At 44.8% G+C, this 13,335-nt stretch overlaps 1 protein-coding gene across 1 annotated transcript in view; it reads left to right on the top strand.

Moving 5' to 3' along the window:
- The window catches only part of RYR3 (ryanodine receptor 3), a 372,120-nt gene that overhangs the window by 123,253 nt on the left and 235,532 nt on the right, over positions 1 to 13,335 (top strand). Inside the window, exon 20 of the mRNA XM_036247201.1 lies at positions 8,282 to 8,474. Within this exon, the coding sequence (XP_036103094.1) occupies positions 8,282 to 8,474 (193 nt within the window). The remainder of the gene's footprint in view (positions 1 to 8,281; positions 8,475 to 13,335) is intronic.

The following is a 13,335-nucleotide window of genomic DNA, read 5'->3' as shown; positions in this document are numbered from 1 at the left end:
ATCAAGAGGATTGCCTTGGGAGAATGACTCCCCTCTGCCTGCTGACTGCTGCCCATGCCCCCCACCTCATACCACAGTGCAGGAGTATTTTCTGGATCCCAGTTTACACCCGAAGAGAACTCTTAAGGAAATATAACGCACACCTACACCCTTGGATGAGGCAAAATGGACGCTCATTTGAAAGAGATACTGACCATTCTCAAAGAAAAAAATTGTGTGGTCTCTTCCAGAGTTTGCAGCACTGTGGGGGACACTTAGCACATCCCTTTATAGAATCTGCAGAATGAATACATCAGTCAGTCAGGAGGCAGAGAACCCTCTCATTGTGTGTCCAGAAAGGGCTGCTGTCTGTGCATTCAGGACCTGAACATCTGTCTAATTGCGTATCATTCCAGGAGTGGACAGTCCCCCTCATCCCTCTTGTCCTGCTCCCTCTGAAGACCAGACAGGTGGACGTGCACACAGCAGTTATCAGTAGCAATGCCTCTTATGATTGGAGATGGTGGGGGCGGGGCTGGGGGGACTCAGCTTTGCAGAAGCTGACTATGGCTTTCTGAACATTACCCACACTTAGTAATACAAGTACATTTAGGGGACTTCACCCCTCAGTCTTCAGGGCCTGATGAGATGTGGGGAAACCAGTGCCTGGAAGATTTATCATTTTCATGCTCACTAAAACACCAAGCTTCCTTGGGTCTGGGCATCATTCTGAATTCTCCCCCCAGCGCACAGGGAACATATAGTTCACAGGCGGCATTGCCGGTAAATATGTCAGCATGTGCTCCAGCTGATGAAATAAAGTTTCTGTTAATGACTCCCACCAGGGCAGCGGTGAATTTCAGACTATCTGATGAAAGTGTAATTGTCTGATGAAGGAATAAAATGGAAATGACACTCCAGGTTATCTGCAATTGGACGGAATGGAGGCTGGCCAGGGAGAGAGATTGAAAACTGGTTGTGACGGTTTTTCTCCTTTTCCTTGAAATCCAAATGCCTGGGTCCATTAACTGTAAACGTATATGTGTGCATAAATTAAGCCACTGCCTTGGACTGGTCTTGGAGGCACTTAGTGAAGCACGGGAGAGATGATGCCGTCGTTGGAAAGAACTGTAGAGTTTCCCTTACGTTGTCATCGGAGAGAGTCAAGAAGAAACGGCTTGGCTTTGCAGCTATGCCGGGTTTGAATCACAGCTCCTCCACCTGCTGGGTTTTTGTTTAGTTTTTGTACATTGGACAAATGATTTAACCTTTCAGAGACTTGATTTCCTCAGGTAAAAGAAGTGCTGTATGGCTCGTGCAGCATTTAAATGAGATGAGGCAGATAAGGTTCTTGACACACGCTGCATACCCAGTCAACAGGACTTCCCTGCCCTCATCGTCTGCGGCGTCCGCTGTGCTCACAAAGACCAAGTCCAGAGTTCCAGGTCCCTCCCTCGAGATCCTAAGAGCACCTGTTCTAAGGGGATCAAGCCTCCAAGTCTGATGCTGAATGGGAAAGGAAGTTTCAAAGTGACATCCTGGGAGGATCAATGACCTTTTTCTCTGTGCAGGGGGAGGACAGACTTACTGGGTCTGTTTCACCTCAGAAGCCTGTGAATTCACTTCCCAGTATCCGCTGTACAAACACCCCCCTTCTCAACTCTACCCGACGCTCCCCATAGAATCCTGAGTGTGCTCAGCCACAGTGACCTCCCTTTGGGAGGAATTGCTCTCTCCTTGGTGGGTGTCACACCCTCTCCTGGCATGGCCCTCAGCCAGCCTTTCAGAACTGCATTCCGGGGCGAGTTCGGTTCAGAGCCGAATTCAGGAGTGTGTTACTGGCTAGGGAGCAGTTTCCCAGGAGGAAATCACACCCACCCTTCCCTTCTAATAACCTTTCCCTTGCAAATTTGGAAGCAGCGGAGGAATTTGCCTTCCCAAGTGATAAGTGATAACAGGAAATGAATGAATGGAGTGAAATTGTGCCTCTTGGTTTAATATGACTTCTGACTCAACATTGCTGATGTATGTCTACAGTCTAATTTATAGAAGAGGGTCTTTACCTGTCTCCTTACGAAGGTGACTCCCAGGGTACTTGTTTGCCTGTGGAAACACACCCACTGTGACTCGGACCCCTCCAACGGCAGTGCTCTGTGGAGAGCCTCCGAGGTCTGGAGAACACCAGCATTTGCACACATTTGGATCCCCTCTTCTTCCAAATGCCGAAGTAGTTGTGTTTATGTTTTCACGCCAAGCTCCGCGGTGCCTGAGGTGATAGAAGTGCTGAGCATCAGTGTTTCCAGTTGTCTACATTACTCATCAGAATGGACCAAATCTGCAGTAATACATCCTTGGGTTAATTGGAAGATGTGCAGCCGATGATCGAGTGGCTTTTTCCTTTATCCTAACATGCTGGCTTAGGGACAGCCTTTCCGAGCTTCCTGGGACTTTCAGGTGGGCCTCAGCCTGTGGGTCAGACTAGGGGAGTCCAGAGGACTGCCCAGCCTGTCTCGGTGGGTGGTCTCCAGGATTACGCAGAGTTCTTACTACCTCGAAAAGCATTTGAGGCAACCGAGAAACACTCTTTGCGACAACTTGCTTCTCCTTGCTACAGCATTTTCCGTCTGTTGTTCTAAAAGGGTTCAATACATTAAAGGTATTTGAAAGTGGCTGTTTTTGAACACTATTGTTCGATAAAGGGACTTAATGACTTCAGTAACTCAGTGCAGTATCTTTTGAAATCACTTTCTGGACTCAGTCCTAATACGCTTCTCCATATTGTTATTTCTTCCTAATATTGCAAAAGACATACTATTTCTACAAGGTCCCGGCAAGCTTATTTGCTGTTAGCCTAGCAATGAAAGTTTCTGGAGTAACAACAACAAAAACAAAACCAGTAGGAATGGTATTTGTTGTGGGTTACAATGTCAGGCACTCTTCTGATTACTCCCTATGGAGTAATAAATTCAAAATTCATGAAGATCCCATGACATTATTATTCTCATTTGACAGGTAAGGAAAATTAAGTCCACAAAGGCCAGAGACTTGCCCAAGGTCACACAGTCAGTGACAGAAGCAAGACCCAAGCCCAGGGAGTCTGGTTCTAGACCCGCCCCTTGACTGCTACACTCCACTGCCTCTTGGTGGTATGTAGCATGTCAGTCATTCATTTCAGCAAAAGCACTGGAATAATAATGGTACCTTCCAAACAACTCTTAATAGCATCATGTGGGCCTCACCATACCCATTCTACAGATGGAGAAGCTGATATTTTTGGTAAAATCTCAGGTCCACATTCATGTAGCAGGTGAAGACTGGAGATATGAACTCAGACTCAGCCCTGTGTGTGTCCAAGGCCACTCCCCACCCCTACCCCATGCCACCCCCTTGGGAGGAGGGCAAGTGTCTTGTTTAAATGTGGGCACAGGACTCTTCTGAATCATTTGGAGCCTTGAAAGCCCTCACAGGGGAGCCGTTGCTTCCTCTAGACGAGAACACGATTTATAACACAGAATAGGAAAAAGCAAGTTTGTAATCCCATCATTTCCTAGTTTCAGAATCTTCATGCTACTCACATTTCAAAACTAGGTATACTCTATCAGATGACCTCTTTTTTATATTTATTTTTTCTTTATTGACTTTAGAGAGAGAAGAAGGGAGAGGGAGAGAGACAGAGGCATCAATGAGAGAGAACATGATTGGCCGCCTCCTGCATGCCCCGCACTGGGGATTTGGCCCACAACCTGGGCATGTGCCCTGACCAGGAATCGAACCAACGACCTCTTGGTGCATGGGTCAATGCTCAACCACTGAGCCACACTGGCCGGGCTAGATGACCTCTTATCATACGAATATTATGGACTTTTTATTCAGACAGACTTCCCAGTACAGGGCTGTAAGTACTTGCTAAGTGTGTGCCGCCTATCCAGTGATTAGCAACAGCCTGCCTTCAGTTTCTAGATAATACTGGTCCCAACTCTGTGTTCTCTACTGTATTATGTTTCAAAAATAGGCTCAGACTATGATTTCAGTTTGCCTGTAGATGATCTTCGCGAGAATTCCCACAGCGACTTCTCCCTGGCACCCAGTCTCTTAGAACAGAAGAGTTAAGAGGTGGTGTCTTCACCACAAGGACATAATTGTTCATCCTGGTGGCAGTTTTCAACCGAGAAAGTGAGCCAGGCAGGAGAGAGTCTCTCATCCATTGTTCCTCAGGAAGTCGCTGGTGACTGTGGTGTGTTGAAGGCTAAATGCAGCTCGGAGCGTGGCCTCAGATGGCGTCAAAGCACTGCTCAGACAAAGAGCATCCCCATGGAAGCTACTCTCCTCTTTACTGGCAGAGGCTCAGGGTGGCATGGAAACCCACAGTGCACCCCGAGAGTGTGGGAAGAGGGGACCCTGGAGTCACAATTCAACAGAGTTAGTTTTGTCCTAGTTAAAATGATCTCAGAAGGGTAAAAGTCCTTCTAATTTGTATTTTTACCCTGTAAAGATCTAGATACTTTTTTTAAAAAAATCCTCTTTGCATTTCAGATAGAGTGGGAGGGAGAGAGAGGGGAAGAGAGAGAGAGAAACATCGATGTGAGAGAGACACATCGACTGGCTGCCACCCACACAACCCCAATCAGGGCTGGGGACAAACTGCAACCGACGTACATGCCCTTAGCGGGAACTGAACCAGGGACTCTCTGGTTCACAAGCCAACGCTCTAACCACTGAGCCAAACCGACTAGGGCAAGATCTAGATACTTTTAAAGGTAGTTGTCCAACCTAGCATTTCAGTTCATTTCTGGTTTTCCCAAATTCACAGAAATCTCTTGGGATCTGTTCAGATGCCTACATTGATATTTTCCAGAAGTTAAACGGATTGAAAAAGGAACAATTAAAGTAGAAACGTTGGTTTTTTAATGGGAAAATAAGAAATCTTGAGAATGAGACAAAGTAGCAAGGTTGGCTGAGTTTCGATATCATAGATATCTTTTATGACAGACTTGAATATGATAAGGGAGAAAAGATTCTGGGACCTGGGATTTCTAAACCCCATAAAAGGAGCTAAGAGTCCTCCCATCTTCTCAAGGGGGGACATTGGAAAGGGGTCAACCCCATACATTCTTCAAGTTTGGTTTAGATTTGTTCTGTTTTAAGTAATGTTGACTGTAGGGCCTCACTGTCAGTAATGAAACAAGGTGTAAAGTTACAGAAACCGAGTCTGAGCTCATCTGGGCTAATTTGCCATCATGCACTGAATTTGTCATGTGTGGCGTGGGGCGGGAAGCCCAGCTTCTGGGTTTCGGTCCAGCTTTACCCCCTCACATCTCCTCAGCCCCCATTATTGCCCACATTCCAGTCTCACCAGTCTCTGGCCATTCCGCAAATACAGCAGGTCCTCAAATAACATCGTTTCATCTAACATTTTGTTACCATGATGATGAAGGGAAAAATTGATTCTCAGCTGGGGCCGCTGTCCGCGTGGAGTTTGCGTGTTCTCCCCACCGGTGTGGGTTTTCTCTGGGTATTCCAGTTTCCTTCCAAAGCCCGAGGATTGGAATAAAGGAGGTGACTTCTGGAGGTAAAGTGTCAGGGTGGCTTGGGAGCACGGGACAAATTGACTTGAAGGATGAAAGGTTCACTACGTGAGTGAGATAAATTTCACCATAGGCCAATTGACATAAACAAGAGTTAAGTTCCTATAGCATATTTATGGTCACGAAAACATCAGGCTTCTAAATAAAATAAACACTTCTGAAATAGTAAACATTAAAATAAATGTGAGCTATATAGAGATTTAAGAAAGATGAATGAAAACAAATAAGATCATGATTTTACCAACACGCTTATTCCAGTGCAGGGTCGCAGGTGGCCAGAGATGATCCTGGCAACTCAGGGCACATGTGGGACCCACTCTGGGCTGAAGGCCCTTCCCGCTCAGGCCACTCCCCACACGCACTCGGACTGGGACAATTCAGACACCCATTAGGTAGAGCTGGTTTCCTTATATGTCATTTCACTTAAAGTCGCAGTTTCCGAGAACCTGTGGATGATGTTAGTGAGGACTTACTGGGTGTCTTACACGCCTTTGGTATAAGCCATTCATTCCGTCTGCAATGCTCTTTCTCATTTATTGACTGGACCTGTCTTTCTTCAAGCCAGCTTGATATCCTCTACCTCTAGAAGGCATCTCCTTTATTCTAATACTTACACTGAGTTGTAAATCTTTATGTCAGTGTTCATTTCCCACTAGATTGTGGGCTCCTTAAGGGCAGGAACTGGGTCTCCTGCCTTTGATCCCATCCCCAGCACAGTGTCTGGCCTCCTTCCTGTTTGTGGAAGGTTGGGGTACATTCAATATAGTTTTGTCAATCACCCAAAATAACCAGAAAGGGGCACCTAATTTTTCTCTTTTTATGACAGAGAGAGTAGTAGTTTTACTATTTTAAAATCCACGACTTAGTTTAGAATCTATCACTAGAATAGCAGTAACCACTAATAAACAGTAACCACAATAAAACATTAAATAATCAGACGTTTAAATAGTTCTAAGCTGATAATAGAAATGTTACATAGCATAGATATATGTATAAAATTTATAAACAACTCACATGCACATTATAGGGGGATTTTTAAAGATTACCTTTACATGGCTTATTGTAAAGCCATTAAAATTCAGTTTCTAATGACTGTTTCATTATAAATAAAATGTTTGTAATTTGATCAGCAGTAAGAACAAGTTATGAAACCTACAATATCCCAGTTTAGATGAAAAGTATATATATGAAAGAGTAGAAACATTTTTGTATTGAGTTGTATTTTTTCCTTGTTTATACTTTTCTATATATATGATGAACATTGGTAATGGACATGTACTACTGCTGTAATCAAGAAATAAGATACATTTTATAAACCTCTGCCTGAAACCTCATTGTAACTCTTCTGCCGCTTCCTTCTGATCTTCCCAGTGGAACTGTAACTGTTGCGAGGTGGAAGAATGGTTAAGATCATTTTCTTGTAGAACTCAGAATGGGGTGGAGTGACAGAAAAGTGAGAGGTGATTTTCTCACTAGGTTAGGTCAGGAAATGACAAATCACCTTATGAAAAACATACAACAACCACAGAAGAAGTCATCCATACAGAGTGTAAGTGACAATGTTTCCCTGCCTATCTGAGGTAGTAACATCCTTTAAAACAAGCCAGCTCAGCTGCACAATGTAATGGCTAGATGGCCGCTGTTCTCGACTTTGATGGCTCCTGCATCCAGTGCTAAAGTGGCAGTATCTACCCCTGTGGGGGCTTTCAAGGCTCCTAACAATTCGAAAGATTCCCTGTACCCACGGTCAAGGTGTTAATCCTTCTAATTATTCTGTAATAAGATTGCATGGGGTGAGGATGAGGACAGGTCTTGAAACCACAGAGGGCTGAATTCAAATCCTAAGATTTTACCTGCTACATAAAACTGAACCTGTGATTTTACTTGAGGCTCAGTTTATACATCTGTAAAATGGGTACAGTGATACCCAGAGTAGTGCTGTTAAGAACTGTTGGTAAGGTACCATTATTATTCCCATGCTTTTGATGAAATGAATGACCTATGTGCTATTTGCCACTCAAGGGGCAGTCAAGGGGCCTGTCTAGAACCAAACTTCCTTGGCTTCAGTCTTGCTTCTGTCACTTTTGAACTGTGTGACCTTGGGCGAGTCACTTAACCTTTGTAGACTCAAGTTTCCTCATTTGTCTAATGAAAATAACATTGTGGGATCTTTGTGAGTTTTGAATGGACTATTTCATGTAGAGTGATTAGAAGAGTGAGTGCCTGATGCATGTAACCCACAATAAAGGCGGCTACTATTGTTTTTGTTTCTGTGACTCCAGAAACTAATTACTAGACTACCAGTAGGTAAGTTTGCCAGGACATTGTTCAGAGGAAATAGAAGAGAGCAAGGTCACTTATGATAGATCGATCTCTCTCTCTCTCTCCCTCTCTCTCTTCAAAGACCCTCAGTCTGTCTGTTATTTCAGACACCAAGCCGGAATCTGAGCACACGTTCATTGAGCAGGTTGAATTCTTGTTTGTTCTCATTTCCGGCAGCTTGTGAGTTTCCTCTGAGACTCATGCCAGGCCAGGCTGCCCACTCACCAGCTTAGGAAGTCATTTCCCATTGCTCGTCTCACACCGTTGCAGAGAGCAAGGTTGCATTGCAAGTGGAAGAGCATGCCCTGTGTGCCACCAGACCTCCCCGCTCCCGGTGGCCTGGGAGCACTTCCTCTAGAGGCCCACACACCTGTCTCCTGTTTCTTGCTCACCAGGCCGCATTCCCAGAGCAGTGGCCTCCATCAACCAGCACCTCCTGACACCGGACGACGTGGTGAGCTGCTGCCTGGACCTCGGCGTGCCCAGCATCTCTTTCCGCATCAATGGTCAGCCTGTGCAGGGGATGTTCGAGAACTTCAACACAGATGGGCTCTTCTTCCCTGTGGTGAGCTTTTCAGCAGGTGTCAAGTAAGTTATGGCGTGATCTCATAGAGAATAGCTATTACCCCACCTCCCACCACCACTGTGAGCGGGGAGCGTGGTGATCTCCTCAGGGCTTCAGCACCAGAAGCCAAACTCCTCCCAGAGGGGGAGAGCAATGCAAAGGCATTCACCCCATATATACTTGGTCAGCACGTACCTGCTGCCAGGGGTCACGTAATGTCCTCAGATAAACAGTAAGATGAATAAGGTAAATCCTGTGTAGAAAATTAATAATTATAAAAAGTATCACATGCTCATGATAAAAATATTAAAAGATAGTTATGCCCTGGCCGCTTTGGTTCAGTGGTTAGAGCATCAGCCCACAGACCAGTGAGTCATGGGTTCGATTCCAGTCGAGGGCACATACCTCAGTTGCAGTTCATCCCTGGCCCTGGTCAGGGTCGTGTGGGAGGCAAGCACTCAATGTGTCCCTCTCACATCAGTGTTTCTCTCTCTTTCCTTCCCTCCCACTCTATCTGAAGATAAATAGAAAAGTACCCGCAGGTGAGGATTAAAAGAAAAAAGATAGTTATAAATAAAACAATAAATATCCCCCATGATCCCATTATTGAACTATAATCTCTATTAATATTTTGATGTATTTTCTTCAAGTCTTTTATTCTACAAATATGTGTGTATTTTTTTTTCTTTATAGATTTGAGAAAGAGAGGAAGGGAGAGACAGAAACATTGATGAGAGAACATTGATTGGCTGCCTCCTGCATGCCCCCCACTGGGGATTTGGCCCACAGCCTGGGCATGTGCCCTGACTGGGAATTGAACCAGTGACCTCTTGGTACATGGGTCGATGCTCAACCACTGAGCCACACTGACCAGGCATGTGTATATATTTTTAATTGACATCCCACTAAATACAAAGTTTTATGTCTTCATTATTTTTCATTCAGGGATAAGTAATGAGCCTTTTCCTGAGTCATTAAGTATCCTCCTCCAAACGATTTATATGGCCATATAACATCCTTTTATTTGGCTCTCTCATAGCATAGCCATTACTTTGTTGTTAGACTTTCATGATGGTTCCATTTCATTATAAATTATTATGAACATCCTTGAGCATAACTGTGTCTGCATTTCTGTTTAGTTCCTCATAAAAGTAGGTCAAAAGGTGTGAACTTTTATAAGTCTAAGTGTATAATTATGTGGCCAAATAAGTTTTCAGAATGATTGTTTGAACAGTTCAGAATTCATCATTAATAATTTTGAAATCTAAAAGGCTCTGAGAAACAAATATTTTTATGATTTATTTCACCACAAAATCTGACCTGAACTCATTTTATAGCAAAACGTATCAGCAACCAAAATTAGGCTGTTTTTAGTCTTTTGTTTATTCCACGTTTTCTGAATATTTACAGGTTTAACTGTAGAAACATTAATGTGTGAGTTTATGGGGTACAGTCCCCCCCACACCTGACTGGAAGAACGTTGTAATATATATTACATGTACCTTCTTTCTTATTTAAAATCTAAAGAATTCTGAAGTTTGAAACACAACTCCAAAAATTTCAGATAAAGGTCTTGGGTCTGGAGTATCATTTAAAGCAACATACAGGAATATCCAACTGATCGGATCCTCGTGAACTTCTCCTGTTATTAGTTATTTTTCATCTTTGTGAATTTGAGACAGTTGTATCTTAAAGTCTTACTTTTCTATTTGATTAGAAATGTGGTTAAGCTTTTTTATGCTTATTGTTTTCATGTATTATTTTAACCCAGTATCTCTGTTAATTTTGTGTCTGCCTTTCTGGTATTCATTTGGGGAGCAATTCTTTTAATATATTAAGGCTGTTAAACTGTTGTCTTATAGTTTCCGAATATTTTTCTCAGTTTGTGATTTACTTTTGGACACTTCCTTTTTTTCCATTCCTTTTTGTTTTTCCCTTTTATAAAAGCCATGTAAGTCAGAACAGCAAGAACCCATAATCATACCACCCAGAGATCATCATACTACTTTTTATTTATACATCTCATTATTTTTACATTAAACTGGACTTGTACTATGCATGCTGGTTTTCTACATACTATTGCTAACTGTTGTGTTCATTCCTCTGCCCCTTTCTTTGCACCATTTGGACACTCTGTTATTTTAGTCTGACAATACATTTTAACCTCTGTAAGTCAAGATCCCATGATAACTCTTCTTTCCCAGCATCATCCTACCGTGCTTGCTCCCTGCCGTCGATCGAGTGGGGAACTGGAGTCAACAACCTAAGGGCCTCTGTGGTTTTGACGAAAACCACTGGAAAGGGCCATGAGAGGCGGGGAGCTGTGGAGGGCAGAGCTCAGAGCTAGGACCACAGAGAAGTCATCGCAGGGCTCCAAGCGTCCCCATGAGATGCTTCCGGTGACAGCATGGGGTCAGGCCTCAGCACGGCCTGCAGATGGATCAACCAGGACACGTTCCCATGTTTTCGAACAGAGGATAAAATTTCTGTTCTGTTTCCATTAAATAAACCACTTGGGAATAAAGCACCAACCTTCAGAAATGATGCTCGACCTTTAGAATTGGACGCCGACGTGCAAACGAGCCTAGGACACAGTGATATACGTTTGTGAGCGCACCCAGTATGTATGTTTGCGAGAACGTTTGTGGGATCCACGTATGTACCCACAAACCCACACGTGCATATTTACAAGCATTCTCATGTAGATGGGTATAAGACACTGTAATTACACGTTATCACTGTGGCGACTCCTGTAAGACATGGAGAGCCACTACAGTCAAGCTTGCCTAGATTTGTAAATCAGCTCATCACGATTCCAGCCAGAGACCTGTACACGAGGCTCAGGAACTCGGTTCTAAGAAGTGGAGAGTGCTTTACCTGGGTGTGTCTGCGTGGATGACGTTCCCATGGGAATTTCCTGCCAGGTCTCCCGTAGTAAGTGTGGTGTCACGTAGCATTCCTCACGGGTGTCCAGGGGCATGTGGAGACCCCGAGTGTCTCTGAGACACGGGCAGCTGACTGGGCAGAGACCCTCTGGTGGTCAGGGGAAACCAGTGGACCCATTGCATGTCTTCCCCCCGCTCTGTTCCCTTAGAATACAGAGAATGAACAGAAACCTGAACACAACAGCATTTGGGCATCCACCTGTTGACTCGAGTCCTTCTGGAGAAACGGCTTGGTCTGGGCAGTCAGTGCCCAGGACTGCATGTGCCAGGGAACTGATGGCCCTGGTCACCCCCATCAGCGCCCCTCCCTTCTTTGTTCCCACCACATCCCGCTCACCGGGTTTACTTCTCGTCTGAGAGGAGGAAGCACTTAGCTAGAAGTCAGATCTCTCCAGAGGGGTCTTTTCCAGTCTGCTGGCTAATGGACTTCTCAGAGAATTCTGTGTTTGGAGAATAGCACATCCAATCTTACCTGCTGCATAATGATTTTTAATCATTTACTCATCCATTTCTCTCCCTCCGAGCTATGAGATAGGACTTTCGGGTGCGTGATTTTTTTTTTAAGGTGGCTGGGGGGTTGTTAAAAAATATTTTCTTGGCAAAGAACCGCAGCTGGCAGGTGAAGAAATCGGTGACTGACAGGTATCCACGTGTAGAAGACCTTTCTAGCCTCTCATCTCTCAGTCAGCAGATCATGGGGCACCTCAGCGCGTGGGAGAAAGACACGGAGTTCCAAGATGAGACGAATGAGATGTCACACCCTTTCCGAAGGCACAGCTGCTGAGAGAATTTAAGAAACTGAACTGTGCAAATGTGCTGACTTAAAGGGCTAACACCTTAGATCTGAGAGCTTCCTGCTGACCGCAACTCAGCAAGCTGCAGAGGGACGCAGGGGCTGGATGTCTCTCAAGCCTTCTTTCTGCCAGGGAAACATCACCTCCAGATATTCCTGTCTTCTCAGAACATGATGTGACCTGAGGCGAGATGGCCCCACAGTGGGCCTGCAATCTTGGGAACTATGTTTTGCTGAAGTACCTCCAGTCCGTCCCATGGTGTCGCTGGTCGGGGTCAGCGCCCGTCCTGTGGGGGCTCGTTTTCACGTATGAGCAGACCGGATCGATGTCCTAACACTGACTCTCACATCAGCTGGAAAATGTGATCTGGGCCTGAAACCAGCGGTTCCCCTCCCGACTGCTTCAGTTCCGTTGGGCAGAGGGCTGGAAAAAGAGAAAGCAGGATCTTACCTCCAGCTTAAAGGATCTTATTGAAAATAAAAGTGTTTAATAATAAAATTGAGCCCTGGCTGGTTTGGCTCAGTGGTTAGAGCGTCAGCCCACGAACCAGAGAGACCTGGGTTCGGTTCCCGCTAAGGGCATGTACCTCAGTTGCAGTTTGTCCCTGGTCCCGGTTGGGGTTGTGTGGGTGGTAACCAGTCAATGTGTCTCTCTCACATCAATGTTTCTCTCTCTCTCTTTCTCTTCCCCCCTCCCTCCCTCCCACTCTATCTGAAGATAAATGCAAAAAAAAAAAATATATGTCCTTGAGTGAGGATGATAATAATAATAAATTGAAATCATTGTTTGCACCCGATAGAAGAGAATATCTGCCTGATATAGAGCATCTCTCCCAGCAAGGGGCAAGTTTCTACCCATCGAGAGGAAGCTTCTTCTCCCATCATAGAAGTACCTAGAAATTCCCTCGCTTGTAACTTCTGTCTGCTCCAACATCAGACTTCTCTCTTACAGCCCCATTTCCTCCTGTTGAATGGCCTTGACTGAGGTCGTAGTCTTGCATCTCCATGATCCCACATTAGTTCACCATCACAAACTGTGGTTAATAACACCTGATTGGGATGTCCCTGCCAGCAGTTGTCAAAGAGCAAAAATCCTTTCGATTAGATTGACCCACGGTGACGTCAAAGGCAGCGTGAGTCGTTACT

This window comes from Molossus molossus, unplaced genomic scaffold, assembly GCF_014108415.1.
Source record: "Molossus molossus isolate mMolMol1 unplaced genomic scaffold, mMolMol1.p scaffold_m16_p_1, whole genome shotgun sequence".
NCBI classification, from domain to species: Eukaryota; Metazoa; Chordata; class Mammalia; order Chiroptera; family Molossidae; genus Molossus; species Molossus molossus.
The sequence above is the reverse complement of the archived record's forward strand: the minus strand, read 5'-3'. Positions and strand labels throughout refer to the sequence as shown.